The 26195-nt window shown below is 37.0% G+C and overlaps 2 protein-coding genes and 1 long non-coding RNA gene across 7 annotated transcripts; all 3 read right to left on the bottom strand.

The window, feature by feature from the left end:
• Nucleotides 1–98: 98 nt before the first annotated feature.
• On the bottom strand, nucleotides 99–5826 carry LOC111806149 (probable protein phosphatase 2C 27). Its single transcript, XM_023691517.1, has 4 exons — nucleotides 5376–5826; nucleotides 4009–4206; nucleotides 1056–1267; nucleotides 99–914 (listed from the first exon to the last, which is right to left on the bottom strand). Exons 1-4 carry the CDS (start codon nucleotides 5547–5549, stop codon nucleotides 353–355), a joined length of 1146 nt encoding a protein of 381 aa, XP_023547285.1. The 5' UTR covers nucleotides 5550–5826; the 3' UTR covers nucleotides 99–352.
• A 3789-nt stretch (nucleotides 5827–9615) lies between these two features.
• LOC111804857 (large proline-rich protein bag6-B) lies at nucleotides 9616–17695 on the bottom strand. 5 transcript variants are annotated; one of them, XM_023689660.1, is made up of 17 exons: nucleotides 17595–17670; nucleotides 17430–17458; nucleotides 16663–16788; nucleotides 16378–16495; nucleotides 15710–15787; nucleotides 14823–14926; nucleotides 14655–14729; nucleotides 14391–14552; nucleotides 13940–14009; nucleotides 13669–13850; nucleotides 13269–13433; nucleotides 13068–13139; nucleotides 12851–12980; nucleotides 12346–12765; nucleotides 10692–11026; nucleotides 10423–10503; nucleotides 9696–9994 (listed from the first exon to the last, which is right to left on the bottom strand). In XM_023689660.1, exons 3-17 carry the CDS (start codon nucleotides 16783–16785, stop codon nucleotides 9986–9988), a joined length of 2124 nt encoding a protein of 707 aa, XP_023545428.1. In that variant the 5' UTR covers nucleotides 16786–16788; nucleotides 17430–17458; nucleotides 17595–17670; the 3' UTR covers nucleotides 9696–9985. The 5 variants fall into 5 exon arrangements, with proteins under 5 accessions (XP_023545425.1, XP_023545428.1, XP_023545429.1 ...); XM_023689661.1 differs by lacking the exons at nucleotides 17430–17458; nucleotides 17595–17670 and adding an exon at nucleotides 17288–17344 and having other exon boundaries at nucleotides 12346–12474; nucleotides 12532–12765; XM_023689657.1 differs by lacking the exons at nucleotides 17430–17458; nucleotides 17595–17670 and adding an exon at nucleotides 17288–17344 and having other exon boundaries at nucleotides 9616–9994.
• A 2389-nt stretch (nucleotides 17696–20084) lies between these two features.
• Nucleotides 20085–20956, bottom strand: LOC111804856. Its single transcript, XR_002816583.1, has 2 exons — nucleotides 20770–20956; nucleotides 20085–20580 (listed from the first exon to the last, which is right to left on the bottom strand). It is a non-coding gene; the product is annotated as an uncharacterized LOC111804856 (long non-coding RNA).
• Between the last annotated feature and the right edge of the window lie 5239 nt (nucleotides 20957–26195).

The raw sequence follows: 26195 nt of genomic DNA, 5'->3' as shown, positions 1-26195 counted from the left end.
ACTAGTTCATTTTGATTTCTATAATCCTTTTGCAGGTTCTTCCTTGGTGGTTTTTTTGGTAACCAGCAAAAGAAAACAAAGTAGAGACAAGATGCAGGGACATATAACCATCAATTTGGTAACAATCAAGAAAAGGAAGTGTAATTATACAGTTCCAAAATTTTTTGTTTAAGATCCTAATTTCCATTCTGTTTCATGAGGCATCACCCAAAATAAGCTCAATAAAATGACACAATGAAGAGCTGAAACTTTCTACCCCATGAAAGCTCATTGTGTACACAACAACAAACTCTAATCCATTGGTTTAGTATCAAACCTCTGGCCAATTAACAACAAAGAATGTCTTAATTGTCTATCCTTCTAGATGAAACTTGAGGTTCTGAAGTGCCTCTGCAGATATGCTTCTTCTAAATCTTGGCCTCTGGAAAACTACAGGTGGTGGAGGCTCCAAGTGAAAGCTAACCAAAACTACTGTTAGATTGTCTGTTGCTCCTCTCTTTATGGCTTCCTCTACTATTTCCTTGCAGCAAACTTTTGCATCATTGTGATCTTGGAGCCTCCTCCGAGCAAAATCGACAGCATTCTGGCTTGTGAAGACGTCCCATATTCCATCACTACCGATGATCAAGAACTCGTGCTCTTTTGTCAATGTCATTAATCTTAGTTCTGGTTCGGCACTTAATGGTCCACCTTTTTCACTTGTTTCCTTCATTCCTTCAAGATGCCAATCTCCTATAGCACGTGTAACCCCGAGCAGGCCGTTTAGATAATCGTCATCAATGAATCCACCCAAGGCCTCGACTCGCTTTCTTTCTTTTGTGCAGCATGGTCTGTGGTCTTTTGACATTTCTATTGCACGTCCTTGTCTTGACAGTACTGCTCGGCAATCGCCAGCGTTTGCTACGAGCAAAGACCTGTTTGAAATGATGACAAATATAAAAACCAGAAGACCAAAAGCTTTGTATCTCAGGAGACTGCCCAAAAAGACATTTGGCAAGAAAACTACGAGCTTCGCAAGTACCGAAAATCTAAATTCTGATGAAGCAAGTGATTACCTTCCGAATATCATTGCAGTGAGTGCAGTTGTGCCAGAAGACAGAGATGTTTCAAGAGTGCAAGATCTAGCAAAAGCTGCATCAGTCTCCATAAATGATCTTGTAACCACCTTTTCGAGCTCTAAAGGAAAGTCAGAATCTTCAACAATGACTCTCGGCAAGTGGTCACGAACAAATTGTGCGGCGCCTTTTCCTCCATGACCGTCGAATACCTATTTGTTCAAGCAAAGCCAATTATTTATGACAAGCTGAATATCAGAAGTTTCTACTCATATGGTTTTTAACAAAGCACAGAGCCTAGATCTAATATCTTGATATATTATTCAGTCTGAAATCCACTCTCAAGAGGAGGGGCTTGATACAATGAACTCAGGTGCCAGCACCTTTTTTGGTACAAATACAAACCTTGCAGATAGGACTAGGTCTAAACAAATGTATATGTTTCTGTATATGGCTAGAGATGAGCTACAGAAACTAGCTCTACCAATAGACCTGAGAGCTTGGTTGACTCCAATTACAGCAGCCATATTGAGTCTTGTTTAAAGTAGCCATCTGTGAGATCCCATATCAGTTGGAGAAGGGAATGAGCGCTAGCGAGGACGCTGGGCCCTGAAGGGGAGTGAATTTTGAGATCCCACATTGGTTGAGGAGGAGAACGAAATATTCCTTATAAGGGTGTGGAAACCTCTCCCTTGCAGTTACACTATCTCTATTTACACCATCCATATACAATCTCAGCAATCTCAGGAATCTCAGGCCTTCCCTTACCCTATTCCTTACTGAACAATGGCAATAATACTATTGAACCCCACAAGCCAAATGCTTCCCTACCGGTGCAACTTGCATTGGCTAAAAGTAATTAACACATATATTCCTTGATCTGTTCCTTCTTCCTATGTCCAGCATATGTTGAACAGACCACGGCTTACCGATGCTACCCATCGAAACATAATGCCTTGTCCTCAAAGTGGAAAGTAGGGAATGACTGCTTGATTTCTTTTTTATTAAAAAGAAAGAAATTGTGAGATCCCACATCGTTGGGAGAGGAGAACGAAGCATTGCTTATAAGGGTGTTGAAATCTCTCCCTACCAGACGTGTTTTAAAACCTTGAGAAGAAGCACAGAAGGGAAAACCCAAAGAGAACAAGCGGTGGGTTTGGGCTGTTACTAATGATATCAGAGAGCCAGACACCGGCTGGTGTGCCAACGAGAACGCTGGCCCCCAAGGGGGGTGGATTGTGAGACCCCACACCGGTTGGAGAGGAGAACGAAACATTGCCTATAAGGGTTGAAAACCTCTCCCTACTAGACACGTTTTAAAACCTTCAGAAGAAGCTTGGAAGGAAAAGCCTAAAGAGAACATCTGCTAGTGGTGGGCTTGGGCTGTTACTAATGGTATCAGAGCCAGACACCGAGCAGTGTACTAACAAGGATACTGGCCCCCAAGGGAAGTGGACTGTGAGATCCCACGTCGGTTGAAGAGGAGAACAAGTATTGCTTATAAGGGTGTGGAAACCTCTCCCAACCATACGTGTTTTAGAACCTTGAGGGAAAGCCCGAAAGAGAAAGCCTAAAGAGGACAATATCTGCTAGCGGTGGGCTTGAGCTGTTACAAAAACACTCATTTCCTAAACTTTGTCCAAAATTTAACGTATATGGTTTTGGGTCTCAACTCTCAAGTGGTATTCTTGTGCAAAAAAATGTTGGAAGATTTGAAGTACGTTTAAACAATTGTTGTCAATTTGACGACCGTTAAGTGCTATATATGGAGTATTTGATGTTGATAAGATCCTATTGGACGTGGCCTCCACAACGGTGCCTTACGATACACCCCCACCTGATCAATAGCCTCCACCACGTTGCCTATTTGCATCTCACCCAGGGATGGACAGTCTCTACCGTATAAAGCTCAAAAGTGCATGGCTCAGGTAGATTTCTGGTTGGACATGTACGTTTTTAGACATCTTGTTAGATTCTCACACAATATAGGCCTGCAACTACTCGATGCAAGTCTTAAGCACCCTAGCTCGTCACACACACTCAACTTGTAACGGCCCTGATCCACCGCTAGTAGATATTGCCCTCTTTGGGCTTTCCCTTTCGAGCTTCACCTCAAGACTTTAAAACGCGTATGCTAGGGGAAGGTTTTCACATCCTTATAAAGGGTGTTTTGTTCTCCTCCCCAACCAATGTGGCTCAGATACCACTAAAAAAACATGGTCTAACTAAATGCAGTTTGTTTTATGGTTAAGAGGAGAACTATAACAGCCAAATCCCACCGCTAGCAGATATTGGGCTTTCCCTTTCGGGCTTCCCCTCAAGGTTTTTAAAACGCGTCTGTTAGGGAGAGGTTTCCACACACTTATAAAGAATGCTTCGTTCCCCTCTCCAACCGATGTGGGCATAATCCACACCCCTTCGAGACCCAGCGTCCTCACTAGCACTCGTTCCTCTTTCCAATTGATGTGAGATCTCACAATCCACCCCTTTCAGGGCCCAGCGTCCTCGCTGGCACACCGCCCAGTGTTTGACTATGATCCCATTTGTAAGAGACCAAGCCCCTAGCGGTGGGCTTGGGCTATTACAAGAACGGTCAAAACAAGCTCTACGAAGAAATCCAAAGATTATGATTCCTCCCTAGTATCCAACAAAAAAATCTGGCATAGATTCAAATTTCTCCTTATTTAGATCATTCACGAACATTCTCAACCAACTCCTATGCTCAAATCCTAGCTGAACTAATGACAAAAGGCTGTTATATCCATGGATAGAATTAAAGTTCAGATTCTGTCAGTTTCTCATCTCAAATGAGAATTATTCACTAGAAATCACAGAGGAAACTCTCAAATCAGAGTATAAACCTCAGGAAATAACAGTTCTACTCTGCTCTAACACAATAGTTCATTTAATCTCAACTGTAACTGCAGTACACAAAATATATACTTGAACTTACCCCGTAGAAGGAGACAGCTTCCTCGTTGAGAAAACTACAGCCGAACTTCTTAGCCATGTCATGAATGCATACATGAGTGTCCTCCATATAAGGACGCTTTCCGATATCAGACCATTCTCCTGATCTAAGCGCCGGAACAAAAGTAGATGGGTTGTCTTTCCGATCTATAAATGCAGCATCCTCGGAAATGCTTTCTAGCTACATAAACCAAAAGAAAGGAAAAATCAACAAGTTGGGAGTTACGTAAAGTCAATACATAAATTTGAAGAAACTAGAAGGACATATTTAGTTCGACAGTCGGATGAATCATTCCCACTCTCTACAAGAACAATTCTTCCACACAACCACATCAACTGAACATAAAAAACGAAAGCTCTTCAAGAAGCCAGATTAACAACTAATGAAGAACCAAAGCGAACAACAGACGTGATTTTCGAAAAATCTATCGGTTCAGATCAATCAAGCCATACAAGTATTCAATTTCAGGGAAGTTTTAGTCAGTCTGGATCCATATCAACTAACAAGACTTAACATTCTAGAGTTAGCCTTCGTTCATATAAGGGAGACCACAGGCAATCCAACTGCTCAAAGGTGCTATCGGTTGGTGTAGTCTACCTTTAAATACGGCACGTAAATCTCAATGGATTACAAGACAAACGAACTCGTAGTCAAAGTTGCAGAAAAAAATTCAACAAACAGTTCAACAAAAAGATCCTACTACCATGAAGTAGTAATCATGAATAGAACAGTTCTTATTGGTTTTTCTCCCCTTGTCCTTTTCTTTTGGTCCATCTCCAGGGACCATAAATTAAAGTAAAAATTGTACAAGCTACGCAAACAAGAACCCTTTTTCTAGACTATGAAAACCACAATTAAAACATAAAAGGACCAAAGTATCAGAATCTTTTAAGAAGCACATTAACGACAAAAAGTAGCTGTTCCTGAAACTCAAGTACTTTCAAATCAATTACAGTGAAGGGGAAAAAACTAAACTATATTTGAATATTAACAAACAGATTTGGAATTAGCAAATCCGGATAGAACCAGAAAAGAAACCACTAGATCAAATTAACACAGAGCTGAATTTAAACCCACCAGCAGTTCATACGCACCCCCAAACACACAGAAAAAAGGGGGAAAAAAGTGTCCAAACACATGGATTATCAGCTACATTCAGTTAAGAACCTAATTCATGGTACCCATCAGAGAATTCGATAAAAGAAGAACAACAGAACAAATTTATCGCAAATGTAATCAAAGATCCAACAAGAAAGAGGAAAACCCAGTACGAATCTAACAGAAATCCACCAGGAAAGAAGAGAAAAAAAAACCCTAGAAATTGAGAGAGAAGGAAGCGAAATTCATACAGGAAAAGAATTCCCAGAGCGGGTTCGATCGCTAGTTCCAATGAGAGCAGGCTGCTTATCAGGATTCCCCATCTGATTCTGCAAAAAATCACAATGCAACGGCCAAGGCATGGTATTATTAACCCCAGAATTTGGCCTCTCAGTCCCAACCTGCTCTGCATCCGTCACACACATGACGATAAAAAAGAAGAAAAATAAAAAAGTTGTAAGAACTTTGGTGGTTCAGTTTGTGTTCAACTTGCAGTGGGTGGGAATCCAAAGTAACAGAAGAAAGCACAAAGGTAGAGAGAGAAAGAGAGAAAACAGAGCAAAATAATGGAGAGGTTGAACAAGATTCTCAGAATATGTACTCACAAATTCAGAAACCAAAATCAAAAACGAAAAGAAAAAGGGGAAAACCTCTGTTTTTGAGGAACATAAACACTCACAAACAACAAAAACAAACAAAAACAGAAAAATGGAAGAAATATGGAGCGTTGAGTCAACAAGAACTTTCCGGATTTCTTTTAATTATTTTTTATTTTATATATATATATATATATATATATATATATATATAATATTGTACTTTTTTTTAAATTTATTATTGAAATATTGTGTTGAGATGAGAATGCATTAATTAATTAATTAATTAATTAATAAATAAGTTTTCCATTTTTATCATAAATGATATGTTTTAAATTATTAATTTAGTTTTTAATTTAATAATTTCATAACTATATATATTTTTTAAATTTTAATTTCTTTTTAATTTTATTTATTAATACAAAAATTAGGAAGTGGTTGTCAACGACGACTTACAGATGGTGCCTAATCTTGCTCTTTTGGTTGCTTTACGGGTTCTTTAGGGTATAACTAATGTTCATGCTCTCTGTGTCCCCACGAGCAGATGATGATGAGGGGTTAGCCTCATTGTGAGCTTGAGATGAGGGATCAACACGAAAAACATAATATTGTGATCCATTGAGTTTGAGTAATAGGAGACATGTATCCAACGTTGCTCTTTTGGTTCGTTTACGGGTTCTTTAGGGTATAACCAATGTTCATGCTCTCTGTGTCCCCACGAGCATATGATGATGAGGGTCAGCCTCACTGTGAGCTTGAGATGAGGGATCGACACGAGAAACATAATATTGTGATCCATTGAGTTTGAGTAATAGGAGACATGTATCCAACGTTGTGATGAACTTCATCAGATATAAATAGGTGCAGTATCTTCTGGAATTTTCTCTCCCTGAGCACGTACTAAGGTTTTTATATATGAACACGTAATTTGTATACTAACCTCTATGTACATCAATTGTAGCACTAACTACCACAAAGTATCGTCGTAAACTCCATCGCACTATATAAAGTGCAAGCTCGACGAACGAATCCATTTGGAAGATGCCATTAAACATTATAAAAATTAGTGAGCGTATTTACTGAATGCAAGAATATCGATTCATAACCTACAAATCATCGAAAACAACGATAATACAAGATCAAATCTGAGTATAGTTTCAAATAAAGTTTCTAACGAGAATTTGACGACACGTGTGATTATACTTAGTTACATATGGTGAGTTATTAAATATTTGAGCTGCATGCTTCACATTTCTTGAATAATTAATGGGCAAAGAAAAAGTTAGAGAGATGATAATTTTTTATTTATAAATATTTTATTTTTTATTTTTGAATAAAAAGAATTCAATATTAAATATTAATAAAGATATTGATGTAGGGACAATAAATAGGCATCTATGGGGTAAATTATAATATCGATCGTCAAAAAGTATTATTTGGGTAAATTATAATTTTTATTTTTAAATTGTGAATTTTGTCACATGTTTAAATAGGTGCATTATTACGATGTTTCAAAACGGAGTAAAAACTCATTAGAATGTTGGATAAAAATTGAGACTTTGAACGATACGATGATATGTGAGATTCCAGGGGAACGAAGTACTTCTTATAAGGGTGTGGAAACCTCTCCCCAATAGATGCGTTTCAAAATTGTGATAGGTAATGGGCTTGGGCTATTACAAATGGTATCAGAGCCAGATATCGAGCGATGTGTTGTTGGCACCCAAGGGGGGCGGATTGTGAGATCTTACATTGATGGGAGAGGAGAACAGTCTTATAAGAATGTGGAAACTTCTCCCTAACAGACGTGTTTCTAAACCGTGAAATTAACGACTATACGTAATATTTGAGTCGTTACATGGTAACTCGAGAGGAAAATTGAACCTTACTCCACTAATCTATGACCTAATTTTCACCCAAAGCTCTAATGAGCTTGTACTCGAAGAGTGGTATCCTTCAAGAATAATATTGCATCAGTAATTTTTATAATTTAGTCAATATAAACCTTTTTTTTTTTCGGTGGAAAATTCAACCCTCGATCTTTAAACTGGTAATTAATAAAATTATAAATTTATAATAATTTAGGGACCAAAAACTAAATTTATATTTTACTATAAATAAAAAATAAAAAACTTTTAAAAAGTAACCCATCACTTTAATAAAATTAAAGGNTTATAATAATTTAGGGACCAAAAACTAAATTTATATTTTACTAAAAAAAAAATAAAAAAAAAACTTTTAAAAAGTAACCCATCACTTTAATAAAATTAAAGGAGATATTAAATATATTAAATATAAATAAAATTATTAAATTGAAAGGTCAAATATTCATAAATTTTGATTCTGTTCACACTACCATTTTGTCATTATATGGCCACGCAACACAATCACTAACCTCAAATTTTATTTTATTTTATTTATTATTATTATTATTTTAATTTATTTTTATTTTTGCATGTTCGAGTCTTATTTATTTATTTTTTTTCTCAAGCTCCCAAAAAAGGGACAAAATTGCCTAATAAGCCAAAGAACAATTTGTGGGCTTCCCAAAAAAGTTCGAACTATATTAGTTAATTAATAATAATATTATTGTATGATTTCTTTTTTAAATTATTAGTTAAGTCGGTCGGATTTAAATTAACAAAACATTATAGAAAAATGCCGAGTAAAATAGATATCAGTGACTTCTCATATAACTCGATGACTTAAACAATCCGAACTACCCAACCCAAACCATATGAGCCGGAGCACATAAACTCCTCACACAACGAGTGAAGAAAAAAATGTGTAGATAGCCTATGATCAAAATGGTGCTACCCAACGGAGCCTAAAAAGGTAGGATCTGAAGGTTCAATCTATCAAAGCATACAAGGATCGACATTGACAGAAAGAGGCAAAGTCGAGAAAGCAAGAGTATACGGTACGAGATTTGGTAGTGATCTACGTTCATTGTTCTATGTTCGGGGTCTGATAGTTCCCCCAATATTATAAGTAGCAATCACATGGAATGAGTTAAATAAGCAGGAAGACAAGAGATAGGGACGTTTAGAAAGGCATTGATGATTAAAAGAATCTAAATCCACAGCCACATGGAGCATATGAATGGGCCACAAAACCAGAACAAAGCTTAAAGGGAATACCAGGATTCCTGCCTTGGCTTGGAGGAGGATGCCAACCCCAACAAATCCTTTTCTATGGACAAACCAACCTTGGAAAGATGCCTTATTTTGTTGCATCTCTAATCCAACAATGGCCAACTTTTTATAGGGTAATGCCAACAAAGTAGAGCCCCACCAAACAAGTGGCGGACCCTATTGGAACCTAAGACAGCTAAGTTTAACGTGGAAAGCTAGATCTGTTTTCCAAATCAAGACGCTACAAGGATCTTTCGATTATGATCATGTTCACAGGACGGCAAGAACAGGGAAGCCTTCCCTATCTCCATCTCCGCCACTTATGACAAGAAGTTGGTACCTTCAAAACCTCAAATTTTCCAAAAACAAGACAAGAAATCTCAACAAATAGAACACAACTCATAGTATTATTTACGTCGCTCTTATTAACCATTGGGTCACAACCCGTGGTTTCGAACACGGAGGTAAACCTAATAAACACCGCCGAGCATCTAAGCATGTTAAACAAGTCACAAACAAAGAATTCATAATCTTCTGGCATTTAGAGTTCAAACCAAACCATATGTATACCCAGATGAGATCATGGATAGCAAAGGCAAAATGTAATAAATGATGCAATTCTATTGTGCAATTAATCTTTTACTCTTCCATATAGATATTGTTGCAACCTGAAAAGGCCAAATGCAAAGGGAAAAATGAGTGTTGGCGCACCACCATGCAATCTCAGAGTTCCAAGAAGCATTCAAATCAATGTAGAATCAGCTAAAAGCACAAACTTGAGTTTGATCTAATAGTTTTAAGGGCCATTCACATATATGGGATCACTGTAAATTCGAAAAATGCTTTCATTTTACTTCTTTTCCATTTTGGGTCCAGACGCTGGGCAAAGGGGTAAAATAGTAATGTCACACGATATCGTACAAGGTGATGGGGAGGGCGAGGCTAGGGGAGGGCGGGGAATTGCAAAGAAGAGAATGAAAAATAGTACACTTAATTCGCAGAGGCTGTGGCGCTCCTCGCAATTTGTGAAGGGAATTCCACAATTGATTCGGTTTTGTGATAACGTTCCCAGAAGTTCGAAGGTGCAACTTCAGATTAAGATCCCGGAATCTCTGGTCGCCTTTTCTTGGATCAATCTTTCTGCAATAAAGAAACGTAGAAAGGGATAACTCTGCTTAGCATTACTGGTATCATATTCAAAATCCATTCATTAATGTTCCATTGACTAGCAATGTAATAGCCCAAGCCCACCGCTAGCAGATATTGTCCTGTTTGCGCTTTCCCTTTCGGGCTTCCTAACGCATCCGTTAGGGAGAGGTTTCCACACCCTTATAAAGAATGCTCTGTTCCCCTCTCCAACCAATGTGGGATCTTACAAGCAATTCTATCATAGACACAACAGTCGAACACTACATAAAAGCCCCACTTCAGTGAATCTATCTGTTCATACTTGCTTTTGCAAGTACAATAGACATAACATGCATTTAGAGTCAAATTAAAACAACATTATCTGGTGATATGCATGCGTGGAATGATTAAAGAAATCGATAATTTCACAGCAAGAGCACCTTTTGACGTTTGGTACTTGGAGCATCAGATTCAGCATCAGTACGTCTGCGTGACGTCTCAGCATCCCCATTTGATGAAGCCTGAAAAAAACCATTTTTTAAATCTTTGTGGTAAAAAAAAGTGCATATGAAGATGCAAGATGGAAATATAAACATGTATCATTTTTAAGTTTGCATGGAATCATGATTTGCAACAGATAAAACCCCTTTTTGTTCTAAATTAGCAGAGCAATGAGAAGATCAGAAGCGATTTGATCAGAATCGATTACTTGTGCAGAAGAATCTGAGACATTCCGATTCTCGGAGGCATTTGCCTCTACTGAAGGCATATCTGGATCGTTGCCTCGTTGAGATGTGAATGGCATGATTTGGTGAAATATGTTGGACAAAAACATTCCCTCATCAGTAGTTCTTGGGTCTGATTCTTGTACATTTGAGACAGAACTTGATGCCACCATGGAATGATGAGCAGGAACAGAACCACTAATCTCCTGGAAACTGGCATCTTCAATGTTGATTTCACCACCGGGAAAGAGAGTCCGAAGAAACTGGACAACATTGCTAGGAACTTGTCGTTCGGATTCTAGGTTACCTTGGGCCCTAGCTGTAAAAAATATGTAGATGTCAATACCATGTGCATTAGATAAAACCTGCTGCTTTGATTGGTTGAAGGCCTAATATTGTGGAACATTATGAGTAGAATAATGAAGGGGAAGCATAAGAATCTGAAGCAAAAAGGATAATAAACGACAAGATCAAAGAACACGTCAAAAGGATGCTCTTTTTCCATGCAGACATGGTTTCTTTCCTTCGATATAACCCAAAAAAAGGCACGAGATATGCATTCCACAAAAGAGCCTTAGCCTTCTTGACAGGGTAGCCCAGGAGAATAGAGCTAAGGTGAGCAGGCGACATCTCTTGGAAAAGCCAAAGAACAACCAAATGCACCATATATTTTACTCTTTACGGGCTAAAGAACAATGGAGGAAAAGGTGATTCTGTGATTCGACATTGGTCTTGCACATAATACACCACCTAGGGGATATGGCCAGATTCTGCTTTCTTTTTTGGAGATCAGCTTTGGTATTAATGGCGTTGTGAGCCAATTCCCACGGGAAAATTTTGATCTTCTTTGGGTATTTATCTCTCGAAATACCTCTAGCCAAAGATGTCACCAAACGATTGCTGTGATCACCCATATTGGCTAAAAGAGATTTTGTAGAAAAGTGACCAACAGGATTAAGACGCCACTTCCATGCATACTCCAGTTAGGAGAGGGTGATCGAGCCAAGACCATGCTAAGTTCAGCTCATTCTGAAGCCTCGCCACCTTTCAAATTTCACACAAGTTTAAGGTCCCAAAAGCTGAAATGATCGTGTTCCAAATCTCCTTCATAGAGGCTGTTTTCAGGTTAGAAAGGCTCTCTTGATCAGTAGGACAAAGGGGCTTGAAGGAGATCGAAAGAGTGGGAGATCGATTGTTAGAAAGTTGGGAGATCGAAAGTGTGGCTTGAAGGAGAATGAACCTACCCCCATTGGATGAGAATACGGATTCCCAAGCCAATAATCTTCCTTCAATTTTTTCAATGATCAGTGCCCAAAAAGAGATGGTTTTTGGAAAACCAAGTAAGAATAAAAAGCTATCAAAGGGGGACCTAAAAGAATTAACTCGGATGTCTAGCCCCTTAAACAGTAAGTTTACCAGTGACTATACAAACGTATACTCGAGTTGAAGGTTGTGGCACCTGATGATCCTAGCAATTATACAAAAGCTACAAGTAGTTACACAAAAGCTAGAGTTTTGCATACAAATGGCAGCAGCATTAATAAGAACTACCAAAACCCAAACAGATGTATCAATGGATTGAAGAACAAGAAATTCACAGTTTCAATATTAAATAAACCTCAAGGATAATAACATTACCATCTCTCGCAGCCTCTTCTGCATTCAGCTGTTCCACAACAGATTCAAGAGTTGTATGCTGTTCATTCTGGAGGCCGGTAGATTGACGCGCTGATGAAGCTTGACTTCCTCGCTCGCCCCTTGCAATTCCTGAAGCAGGGTGAGGAAATCTTCCAAGAACAGGATAGTATAACCCAATTGAATTACCAGAAGAATTTGAAGATAAGCGGCTAAAGGGTCCGGGTAATGCTGCAACCATGGTCCTAAGTGGCACTACTCGCACTCCAGATTCTCCACCCACACTTGGGCCCTCTACAATCCTAGTGGTTGCTTGATTGGTGGGATTTTCACCCACATCTCTGCCTGCTTCTTGTTGCCCTGAAGGCTGCTGAGCTCCACTGCGTTCCTCTGGATTGCTATTTGGTGCCGTAGTTGGTGAACCTTGAAATTAGTGGAAGTAAATATGATTACTCAAGACATCCAACATACAAAGAATAGTTAAGAAAACGCTACATTTGCAAGTTACCTCTTCGAATTTGTATGTCAATACGCCTTGGAAGAAATCCAGAACCAAGACCATGTATTAGTGCAGGGCTAGGCTGCATGGCTCCCATGGGAACTGGACCTAAGCTTGGATTTTGTTGAAAGGGGAGAGGCTGTTTATAGAACTTATTATTAGCAGAAGAAGATATAAACTCGACCTTGACAAATAGTCAAACTCCAGCAAGGTTCGAAAAAACTACCTGAACCATTATAGGATTAGGACCAGTTTGGGAAATGAAAACTGCAGGTCCAGCATTAACAACAGCTTCGGACTGCACATCGAACATCAAATTGAAAACATGCACAGAAGGTTAAGTTACCATCCAGAAAATGAAACAGACAGAGAGAAATGAAGAAACCATTTAAATTAAAAGGAAAGCCATTATGAAAGAAAAACATACAGGATTTTGGCCCATTCGCAATGTCATCATAGTGCGACCAAGTTCGAGGAGATATGCACCTAGGTTATTAAATAGAACTCCGCTTCTCCAGGCAGAAGACTGAGTGTTCATCCTTGATGTAGGATCGGTAACATTCCTATGATTCTCCAGTTGTCTTCCGAGTTGCTACCAGCAAATAAGCATAAAACATTAAAAATATGTTAACTTCTTAATCGACATAAGGCTCATAAAACGAAATCTAGTTCCTTAAGAAAAGTAATATTGATCCATCTGCATTCACCAATTAGTTCACGAGTTGAAAGGAAACGTATGATAAATTAAGGACTAATCATCAAACCCTTGACAGAAGAAAGACCAAAAGTTTAAAGTAATTGTGAGTATTAGATGGTCTAGAACGCACGAGTAGGCACTCTGAGACTTCCCCTGTAAGCATCTGTCTAGTAGAAAACATGACTTCAGCCAACGATGCAGGAGTAGGGAAACTTTCATGGGTGGTGCTTGGACGAGTTGAGGAATTAGAGCTACTTTCCTCAGCTCCATGAGTATTAGCTTCTTGACCATTATTTCCTCCAACTCTGCCTGCTAACCATTTCATGATAAACAAATATTTATTACACACTAGGAGACTTGCCATACGATGACAAAATTTTGTCTAATGGAACTGAACATACCGATATTTTCAAAATCACGCCTCATATTAGTGAGGTAGTGAGACAAAGTTGCCAAAGAATCAGGAATTACCTGCAAACACCAAGAATTACTACCATTCGTTTCAACCAGATGAATTTCCGAAAAAAAAAAACAACTCATGAAGGGAAGAAATAAAGTATAAGTAGTCTATGCTTGCTTGTTTTCAAAGGCTCGTTCTGTTTTTAAAATTCGAAATGCTAATAGGAGTTCAAAAAAAAAAAAAACAGCCAATATAGTATCACTGCTCATCTATCCTTTTACTTGGTAAATTAAGGGTAAACCTTGAAAACAAGATTTTCATTAATAGAATCACATAAAGCACAAACAATAATCAGAGAATCCTAGATATATTGACTTTTTTTAAAATATATAACGTAAATATTAAGCTGAAAAAAGACTCGAGTTCCTAAAGAATTCCAAGTCTTAACTTACAGGAGGAGGAAACAATCCTAACGAAGGGATCGATGGATGTCCAGATGTGCCATGAAACCTATCAGATAGTGGCCTTGAGCCATTGTCACCAGATTGATGCTGGTTCAAATCTATCATCCCAGCTGCAATCACCCGCTCTCCAGATCTTTGTTGGTCAATTTCCTTCAGTCACAACTCATTTTAGCACGATAGAATTGTGCACACAATGACACAAGATGAACCGACACAAATAGAGGAAACTAGAGTTCAGAAATGAAAGTTTACCCTGACGACATCCATCACTTCACTGCCGGTTACAGAAGTTGAAAGTCCAATTGAACTTAGAACGGCGGAAACAATCTGTGCAGAAAAAACATAGTGTTTAGTTACACACCCTAAAACAGACTACACCAAGAACCTGAAAGCACTTCATCCTCCAAGTCATAGACTGACCCTGTTGATTTCCGGGGGTACACCATCCCCTTGAACAGGCATACTAAAAGTTTCAATCACCACACCAGGAGCCACCCGACTCGTACTCGAATTTGGATCAGTCTCTGCAAACAATTTTCAGTAATAAAAATTTAGTCGACGCAGCAATGGTAGACATGATTTAAGCGGAGAAGCAAAATATGAAATTCCATTATTTCATCTGAATTTATCTGGCTGCAATATGATACCCAAATATGATTAAAATTGTTGCGAACAGTACATGGTAGAGCAACACTAAAAAATTAGGAAATAGGATGTCCCTACTACCCTCGTTTTCTGATTGAAAGTTCGCAGGTCTTATCCACAAATCAAGAAGAAAACTTTGTATCGATCTATGAAAAGTAGAGATACAGGGGGATACAACCGAAAGAGCATACAAAAAAGGCATACCAAGTAGAAGCCGAAGGCTTGGGCTACAATTTCCCCCGATCTCAAAATTCATCGTTGAAAATTCTTTAGTTCCATCCAAACAAAATATTTCAAAGAATGACTTTAGACTACATTGGTCCATAAGGTAGTTGCCTCGGTCTTTAAATTATGTTGTATGCTGATTCGAGGACACGGCCATAGGTGTTTCTTTTCCATAGTAAGCTAATTCCTACCGTTCTTTTCTTCTTTCCTTCCACATCACTTCCGGATATTAACACTCATTTTTTTCTAGCATTAGTGATAATGCTGAGATTTCATACTTGGCATCCTTGCAACTTAAGAATTATGCGGTTATGCCTAGATATATGCCTTATGAAGGTAGCAGAATTTACTTTCAAGGCTTTATAAAAAAAAAAGGACTGAAGGCAACCTTGAGAAATACTTATACAAGAGTACTGATGCATGAAAACAAACTGAACCTGGCCGATTGGACAAAGTCTCTGATGGTGGAAGAGGCTGCCTGACAACCAAATGCAAGGTGTGACCGTCTTCAACGTCTAACTCCCATTAAAGAATAGCGAGCATATATTTCCAACTAAAAGATCATGTGATCACAAGATACATAATACTGAATGATTTGCAGTAAGCATGAAATCCACACTACAAAAGTTTTTTTTTTTTTTTTTTTTAATGAATGACCGAGTTTTCATTGAGAATAAATGAAAGAATACATGGGCAGGCAAAAAAGGAAACCCAGGAAGGCAAGCTACAAAAGGGGCCTCAATCACGAGAAATAAGACCTAACGGATAATTACAAGGTAACAGAAACCCATAAAAACACATGATCTAACTTGGGACAAAACCTCACTTGAAGATCTCTCGGGCGGTTGAAAAATTATATTGTTCCTCTCACCATAAAGACCCACAAAATTCTATTGTTCCTCTCACAAGAAGATTAATCCAAAACCACATATACAACACAAGCAACGTCCAAGCATCCTATATAACGTCACCAAAAAAGAAAAAAGGATGAACTTAGTTCCTTTGTTTATCAGAGATTCATGATACTTGTCAGCTTAGTACTTCAAGGGTATCAATCAATGTTCGGTGAAAAATAAAGAAATATAGTAAAATTATATAAGGATACGATAGGCAGACAAGAGCTGATCATCCTTCAGAACTTTTCCTCGACATATAAGACGTTGTTGTTCTGACAACACACCAGTTACAGAAGCAATTTGTTCTTTCAAAGCAGGGACTGGCATCTATACAAGTTCACAAAAATTAATGCAATAGAGTATTTCGAAGTAATAACGCTTCATTGAAGCTACAAAACTTGAATAAAATTTAAGTACACATTTAACTAATCAGATTTCTAACAAAGCATCATCTTGAGTTGATTGATGATCCAAGAGAAAGTGAAGATATTAACCTGTTTATCCACTCTGAGAGTATAGGTTTGAGAATCTAAAGTTTTTAACTTAATCTCAATAGTGGTTTCAGACCCATCAGCCTCACCACAGCTGGTAGTTTCGTCGATAAAATTGCTTCCCATACTCTGAAAATCAAAGAAAAAGGAGTAAGAAACTCTCACCTTTTTCCTTAAAACTAACAAAATGAGCCAAAAGCTTGCAATGCTTGACATTTAGTGGCATGATTGTACCCAACACCTTAATTGCTATCCCTGACTAGAGGAATTAAGCAAGCAAACTGTATTGAACTTATTGAGGACATGCATGAAGCATATACACATGGTCGAAAATTTTAACTAAGGACTTAACTACAATCATCTTTTTGGTGTAAAACGTGAAATTAACTTCTTGGACAACATAAGTGAGAAACTCTTTCAATATCCATCATCCAATGAAAACGATCAAACATTGAAACCAAACAAGAAATCATATGAAATTGGGGAAACGAAAACGCAATCAAATCCATAAGATAATTCAGTATCTCCACATGAACTGTCTAAGAATCAAAACCCAGAAGAGGAAAATGAAATCAAGCCAATCCCAGAATCAAAACAACAAGATCAAGAATCCAGATTCCAGATTCACCGCAGCAAGAATACAGAAAACTGATGATGACCCAAAATTCATACTGGGAAAAAGAAGAAACACAAAAAAAAGAAACCCTGATGAGCGAAAATATGGATGAATCAGATGAACACAGAGTGAAAACAGGGATAATAATCAATACCCTTGTGAAGAAACGAAGCACAGTGACGCCTGAACAGGAAAAGGGGTATGTAGAGAGAGAAAGAGATGATTAAGAGAGAGGATTTTGGTGGTTCCTCTGTGGAGGGGGCGGAGAAAGAAAAGAACTTTAAAGCAATAAAAGGGAAAAAGGTTGGAGAAATCTTACAGTGACGGTGGTGGGTGGTGGCGGTGGTGGTGGTGGTGGTAATTCTGAAGGGGCGGTGAGACCCTGTGAGGGAGAGAGGAGGGAAGATGGGGCGGCCCTCGAGAGCTTTGTACTAGCTGAATTTTACAGCTAGTGACTGAATTTTTCACGGCTTGCAAAAGAAACTGATTTTCTTTTTTTTTTTACCTTCCGGTGCAAATTAGGGTAATTTTTTTTTTTTTAATTAAATTTATAAACAATATTCTCATATTAAAAAAAATTTAATCCATATTTTCAAAAATTAAGATCACACTAATATCTTAAAAATTAGGTTAGATTTTTTTCGATTTGAATTGAGTTGAATTTTTAGATAACCGATGATTCGGGTCTGTTCACGAGTTGACACAGTGTTTATTCTTAGACTGAGAATCATTATTTAAAATTTTAAAATAAATAAATTTGTTAAGAACTTAAAAAATAATTTTTAAAAATAAAAGTTATAAGCTAAAAAGTTATCGAGCCGAATTTATTTATTGGTTTATTTGCGACCTTTTATGGTATAAAGAAAGGATTCGATTTGTTCATTAATAATTTAGAGCGAAGACATTTGTTAGAACCCGTTGCCAAATAGAGACTAAAGTTAATTGTATCTTCTCCGTTCAACCTCATCTTTTGTCCGTGATATAATACTTTTGATAATGAAATTAATAAATAAATAATTTTTTTATCATATTGGGCATCTTTCAATTTCATTGAATTGGGCCGTAAATTTAGATCTTACTATCTTGCTCGTTGGTTCGAACGAGAACTAAATAAAATCTTCAAAAATTCACAAATTTTAAAAAATAAAATTAAAATAGGAACAAAATGAGGCGAACACGATCCAGTTTCTTATGGAAAATCACTTACTTTATCCTAATAAAAATAAACGAGAGGCGAGGATGGAGAAAGCTTTCTCATCCCGCCTCACTTTGTGGATATCTCCAACTACAAAGAGGAACGGGCCGTGTTGAAATCTATAAACTTCGGATTTGGTACTTATAAAATCTATTTCACATGATACAAGTAACTAACTCGTAATCTAGCAACATGAACAATTAGGATTAAAAGTTAAAAGATGTTAATTAGGTTGTACGTTCAAATCTAGATTCTAGATTTGGCACTTGATGGCCCCGACATTTCTTGCATCAAAATTGCTTCTAGTAAAACACGTCTCGTGAGATCCCACATCGGTTGGAGAGGAGAACAAAGCATTTTTTACAAGGGTGTGGAAACTTATCCCTAGCAAACTCGTTTTAAAAACCTGGAGAAAAACCCAAAGATAACAACTAGCGTGGCCTTGGGCTGTTATATGTTTAACCATGGAGNACTTTTGATGGTAGCGGACTTGCGATTGTGCGACACTCACTTTCCAACAACAAGTGAACTAAGCCAATTCGTTCTTGCGTCGCCTACGGCCAAGCGACGTATGCTCGAGCCTCTAGCCTCAGTTTTAAGAGAAGATTTTAGAAAGAGAGATTTTTGAAAGAGACGTTATATAAGCAAGCAAGAGAGAAATAACAACGGCTCACAATATATAACCTTGGGTAAGGAAAAGTTGATAACTAGTCGTATCTCCCTATAGTACATTCTGAGGCATTTCATATCTATGACAGACCTAGACATGATATTTCTGAAACGTCATACTTCCTAGAAATACAAAGTAAAACACTAGAATATGAAAAGACATAAAGGGTTGAGCTTGTCATGGGCATACGCCATGGGCAACACGCCTTGGACGAGCATGACCGTGACATGAAGTATGCGTCGCCTCAATTGATACTCATCTCGAACAACATAATTTTTTTGTTTAAGAAAAAAATAATTTTTTCCATATATATATATTAAATTAAAGTAAATATTATTTATAAAAGGTTGGAATGAAAATTAAAATTATTTAAGATATTAAATTTTAGATTTTAAAAAAAATATATTGCATCGAGAATATACTAAAAAAATTAAAGAAAATAATATAAAAATAACAACAAAAAAAAAACCCCAAAAATGTTGCGGCTTTTCCGTATAGGCATCTCTACATGCTTCAATCTGTCCTCCATTTACAGTATTTATTTATTAATAAAAGTTTAATCTAAATAAATTAAATTATTTTTCCCACTTTCCATATAAAAAAATTCCAAGAGGTTATTTATGTGAAAAAAAGAAAAATAAATAATTTTTTAATTTTTTAATATAAATAGTTACTGGAGATTTTTCAACAATTTTTTAACCATAATTTCAGATTTTCAGATCACTTTCATTCAAATGTAGTCTTAATTCATTCGTATGCTCTTCTTTAATCATATTTTACCGATATTATTAATAAATTATTAAAATTTAAAATATTATTATAATATTAAAAGTTTTAAAAATAAAAATGACAAAATCAAAACAATACAAAACTAAGAATAATAATGAGTTGACTGTGGTCAAAGAACATAAAAATGGCCAGACAAAAGAATATTTGCTCATGACTTAACATTTCAAAAATCTTGTTTCATTAAAAAAAAGAAAAAAAAAGAATTTCTCCTCAATTTTCCAACCCGTTCAAACTAATCTACACCGATCCCTAATTCAACTGATGAGACGAGTTAAAGCTGAATCTAATAAAGCTACGCAACGTGGCTGTTACGATCCTTCTTAATCTTATAAAACCGTCAGCTCCTCAAATAAGGTCTCTTAAACTAGTTAGTGTTCCTACCTTCTTTGATGACAACAGAATTAACAATGCTCGGTTTCTATTTACAGCTCGAGTCGCCCTCTCGAACCCTAAGAAGAAAGGTGGTGGGAAAGGACTAATGGTGTCTCAATTTATGGCTTCTTGGTCCATGATAATCCTCTTGCATGCCTGGTAGCCATTGAGAATGTGGTTTTCTTGAGGCCTTGCTTGGGGCTTTCTTCATCTTCATCAACAAATCTCCACCACTTTTCTTATACTCTTTGCTCATCCCTTTCTCCAACAACCTAATCCCTTTAAAAAAAATTCCTTTTTTAATCGTCTTACAACATAAAAATATCGTCTTTTTCACTTAAGAACACTCATTTGCTCGTTTCGTAATGATTTTGAACATGACAAAAGTGATTTTAACCATTTTAGAACGTAAAACGTGTTTTAAAAGAAGACCCAGATGATAAAATTAGTCGAGGAATTAATTGGTACCTTGAGCTTGGGAGACGATGAGGAAAAGAAGAAGAACCGCCATTGAAGAGAGCTTCATTTGGACTGTATGAAGAAAGCTTGAGGTTTGGTGCAACAATGGCGATGAGAATGGAGGAAAAAGATTTGAACTTTCAGGCTTTGATTTGATAAAATATCTGAACTTTTTGAACAAGCATTTGTTGATTCGTGTGTGTGTGTGTCTATATATATATATATATATGTATATGTATATATATAAAAGAGAGAAAAAAGAATGGGAATTTCAAGCTACTTTATTTCTGGTTTGTTTTGTCTGTTTTGTGAAGATGGGGAACACCGAAAAGACCAATCATTTTATATTGGAATAATATATATATATATATAATCTCGACTTAGTTGGAATGGAGAACAAAACATTTTTTATAAGGGTGTGAAAATCTCTCCCGTACAGATAGACGCGATTTAAGATCGTGAGGTTGATGACAATACATAACGGTTACAATATATATATACATTTTTTTTTTTTTACCTGAATTGGAGTCTTCCCTCAAACAAGGAGGGCGGTCGATCAGAAGCGGGGTAGGCTACCAATACCAAGTAAGTCAATTCCGGTATTGTCTAAATAACAATGAAGCAAGAGAAAGCCTGGAAGAAAGTCCGTACTATTACTGCACTAGGTGACAGGAGCTCGAGATAAGCTGTTATTGTTTCATAAGCAAATGTGGCAACCTGGTGGTACAGTGAGCTCTCTCTCTTGATAGACAGGAATCACCTAGCCTAGTATTAGACTCGACTAGCCTTGGACAGATTGCTTTGAATAGCGTAGTTTTCGGGAATTGCCTTATCTATATATATACCAATTAATAGAATTCAATATTTTAGTATATTTTTCTTTAAATAAACTTCTTTTTTTTCGTTCGAGCGTGACAAATTTTTTTAATATTTAGATACAAATATAACTCGAGTGAACATTTTTTTAATGAAATAAAATTAATTTTGATATTGAAATTAAAAATTTAGGGTATCAATCCATACCCACACGAGGGGACAACTTGATATGTTATGTACCCATTATATGTATATATGTTTGAGGAGAATGAGTTGGCTTTTGGTTTGGAACTTTCCTTTTTTTGATTGACTAATCACAAATTTTGGTGATTGATGTAATTCAATATTGTTCTATCAAAATTACCCTTCTTTTGAAAGAAAAAACCCTAGAAATCCTTTAAAATTTTGGATCTTTTTTTAATCGAGATTCTGAATTTTCATATCGACTGTAGAGGGGAACGAAACATTCCTTATAAGGGTGTGGAAAACTCTCTCTAATAGACGTATTTTAAAATCGTGAGACTAACGACGATACGTACGGGCCAAAGCAGACAATATTCCTTAGTGGTAAGATTGAGTTGTTACAAATGGTATCAAGCTAGACATCGAGTGGTGAGCCAACAAGGGGGTGGATTGTGAGATCCCACATCGATTGGAGAGGGAAATGAAACATTTCTTATAAGGGTGTGGAAAACTCTCCCTAACAGACGCGTTTTAAAACATGAGACTGACGGTGATACGTAACGGACCAAAACAGACAATATCTACTAGTGGTGAAATTGAGCTGGTACAAATACCACATCATTCGAACAAGATTGATTCTGAAAATCTGAATTTATGGTTAATAAAGGGTTAAAAAAAAGTTGATAGTTACCGAAGTTAAGAGTGTTTGATTGATAAAACGTGCTAAAAAAATATGTGGGTAGTCTTCAGATTTCAGGAACGTCAAGCGTCGAACCTATATTCAAAGTCTTAAACACGAAGACGTAATTGTCATCGAATATATGAATTTAATTAATTTGTTTATTAGGAAGGTTAGAATCATTTTTTTTTTATTTTTTAATTTCCACTTAGAAATGCTTTGTAATGTCAAATTTAGTAAGTACATAAGGTACAAGAACATTGAGACAAACTTACATTAAAAAATGCAACCCATGATAAAATAGTATATATGGTCATAAAACATGTTTTCCTTTAACACATTTAAGTTCCTTAGGTCTTGTTTTGATGTCTATTCAAATTTTATGGTCATAACACATTTAAGTTCCTTATGGTCATAGTGAAATGAATCGAGTTAATTAGGATTAAACGTTTATTGTTTTTCAATTTTTGAAAAATATAAGCGGTTTGTGACACCGGATCAAGGAAGAGGTAAATGAATGAACTGAGACCATATCCAAATGAAAGCGACCCTGAAGATATGATGACTAACAAAGTCTTAAAGTAAATAAATAAGAACTTTATAGTTAAACGTGTTTTTCTGAGTAATATATACTAGAATGACTCGTGTTGATATGTGAAGATGATCATCACTCTTAGAAGCGATTGTTAGATGAACACGACTCTCCACAATGGTATGATATTGTCTACTTTGAGCATAAGCTTCGTGGCTTTGCTTTGAGCTTCCCCAAAAGACCTCACACTAATGGAGAGAGTATTTTTTATTATAAACTCATAATTATTCCCTAAATTAGTCGATGTGCGACTTTCATCATCCAACAGCGATGAGTAAGTAATGTGACCGTATTTTGTAATTAATTATCTTTTAAATGGAACATTTTTTATTTTAAAAGAAAATTATCGTAAGTTGATGTCGGAAAATAGAGGTAGACATCGATCGCCTGTTTAATGGAATTGGTTTTCATTGTCGTCTTGTCGTCCCACCCAATTACGTGCGTCATGACGTCATAATTAATCCACGTAATTTTTTTTTTTGGCTAAATTGATAGAAATATTAAGAACATTATTATTAATATTAATTTTTTTAAAGTCATTACTAAATACTAATAAATATCGAATTTTAACGCCAAAATTTTAGAGATTATTACATGAAACAATCGACGCCGCCAGAAGCATCTCCTTAATCTTGCTGCTGAATGGGGGAAGAAGAAGCAGAGTTCCGCGAAGTTGATCGATGTTCTTGTTGGTAACTGCTTTCCTTCCTTCCCGTACTTGATACAACAATCATCGTTCTTTCTTGTTCCGATTATCGTTCGTAATTCGTCCTTTTGATGTTCTGTTGTTAAAAAGAATCTCTGTTGTATGTTGAGGTTGAATTGTATTGTGATTCGGAAATGTATGGTTTACGATTGAAATTAGGTTGTTGTTCGGAGAGGATTATGTCGAATGCGATTCCGTGTTTGGTTTTTAGGAATTTGTTTGTTTAATTTGTAAATGTAACTCACTTCGAACTTTTTCATTAGGTCGAATTTGAAGTTGCTATTATTCTTCTTTTCGTTGCTATCAGGATTTAGGTATTGAACAGGATTTAGGCATTGGGATGTCTGCCATATTTATCTTCTTACATTATATGATATTTTGATCTGGATGAAGTGGAAAATTTGCAGTCCAGCCATTTGTAGGTTTGGTTTCAAGTGTAGGAGATGAAATAAGTCATACTCTAGAAGAATCATCTTTTTAGTATCTCAAAGTTACTTCTGGAATTAAGGAATATGTAACTGCCCAAGTCCACCTTGGGCACCGCGAGCCGATATTATCTTTTTTGGGTTTTCCCTTTTGAGATTTTTCTCAAGGTTTTTAAAACGCATCTGCTAGGGAAAGGTTTTCACACCCTTATAAAGAATGCTTCGTTCCCCTCCTCAACCGATGTGAGGTCTCACAATCTAAAGATTCCACGTCCATTGGAGAGAGGAACGAGTGCCAACGAGGACACTAGACCCCGAAGGATGGTGGATTGTGAGATCCCAAATCGATTGGGGAGGAGAACGAGCATTATTTATAAGGGTGTGGAAACCTCTCCCCTCCGAAAAGGAAAGCCCAAAGAGGACAATATCAGCTAGCGGTGGGCTTGGGCTATTACAAAATACCTTGAAGTTAAGCATGGGGGAACCGAGTTGTTTCATTATCGGTTTGATATTTCCTTTTTCATTTTTTTCTTCTTTGTATTCCATTCACTTTTAAGCTTTCCTACTCTGCTTCATCTTTTAAGTGTTAAGTTGATGTCACCAATTACACCTTGTCTAGTTAAAGGAAGGAGTACAGTATTATAGCCTTTTCTCTCCTCAAAGGGACAATTCTCGACAGCTTCTGATATTTCTTCAACCGAAGTGGTTTCTTATGCCTTGTTGAAACTACCATCCAAATGCACGAAGATTTTAGGTAGATATTTTGATGCAGTTCATAGGATTCTTCGTGGAGGAAAATAAGTCTTATTATAATGTTACATAAGTAGCCTTGGTATTGGATGTATAGCCTTTTCATTTCCTTGGAAATGTGAATATGGGGCTGATATCTTGACTGTAGCTATATACTATTGCAGTTTAGTATGGCTGTGGAGTATTTTAAATCTGTTGAAGGTGGTCTTTTAGTGGATGAAAGCTGTGGCATGTCGAGGATTGTTGGGAGGGAGTCCCATGTTGGCTAATTAAGGGGATGATCATGAGTTTATAAGTAAGGAATACATCTCCGTTGGTAGGAGGTCTTTTGGGAAAACCAAAAGTAAACCATGAGAGTTAATGCTCAAAGTGGACAATATCATATTAGAGTCATTCCCTTAACTTAGTCATGTCAATAGAATTCTCAAGTGTCGAACAAAGAAGTTGCTAACTCCGAAGGTGTAGTCAAAAGTGACTCAAGTGTCGAATAAATTGTGTACTTTGTTTGAGGACTCCAAAGAAATGAGTCGAGCCTCGATTAAGGGGAGGTTGTTCGAGGGCTACATAGGCCTCAGGGGAGGCTCTATGATGTACTTTGTTCGAGAGGAGGATTGTTGGGAGGGAGTCTCACATTGGCTAATTTAGGGGATGATCATGGGTTTATAAGCAAGCAATGCATCTCCATTAATACAAGAAGGCCTTTTGAGAAAACCAAAAGTAAAGCAATGAGAGCTAATGCTCAAAGTGTACAATATCATACCATTGTGGAGGTTCGTGATTCCTAACATAATATCAGAGTTGTGCCCTTAACTTAGCTATGTCAATAGAATCTTCGAGTGTCGAACAAAGAAGTTGCTAACCTCGAAGATGTAGTCAAAAGTGACTCAAGTGTTGAACAAAGGGTGTACTCTGTTCGATGACTCCAAAGAACGGAGTCGAGTCTCAATTAAGGGGAGGCTGTTCGAGGACTACATAGGCCTCATGGGAGGCTCTATGGTGTACTTTATAGTTTGTTCGAGATGAGGATTGTTGGGAGGGAGTCCCACATTGGCTAATTAAGGGGATGATCATGGGTTCATAAGTAAAGAATACATCTTCATTGGTAGGATACCTTTTGGGAAAACCAAAAGCAAAGCCACGAGAGCTAATGTTCAAAGTGGACAATATCATACCATCGTGGAGGTCGTGATTCTTAACATGTCAATGGGTTGTTTCCAGAAAAATTGCAAAATCCGGGTCTTTTTCAGGTGTAATTGCATGTGATTTTTCTGAGCATATGCTCCT

The sequence above is a fragment of the Cucurbita pepo genome, chromosome LG11, assembly GCF_002806865.2.
Source record: "Cucurbita pepo subsp. pepo cultivar mu-cu-16 chromosome LG11, ASM280686v2, whole genome shotgun sequence".
Classification (NCBI taxonomy): Eukaryota; Viridiplantae; Streptophyta; class Magnoliopsida; order Cucurbitales; family Cucurbitaceae; genus Cucurbita; species Cucurbita pepo.
The sequence above is the reverse complement of the archived record's forward strand: the minus strand, read 5'-3'. Positions and strand labels throughout refer to the sequence as shown.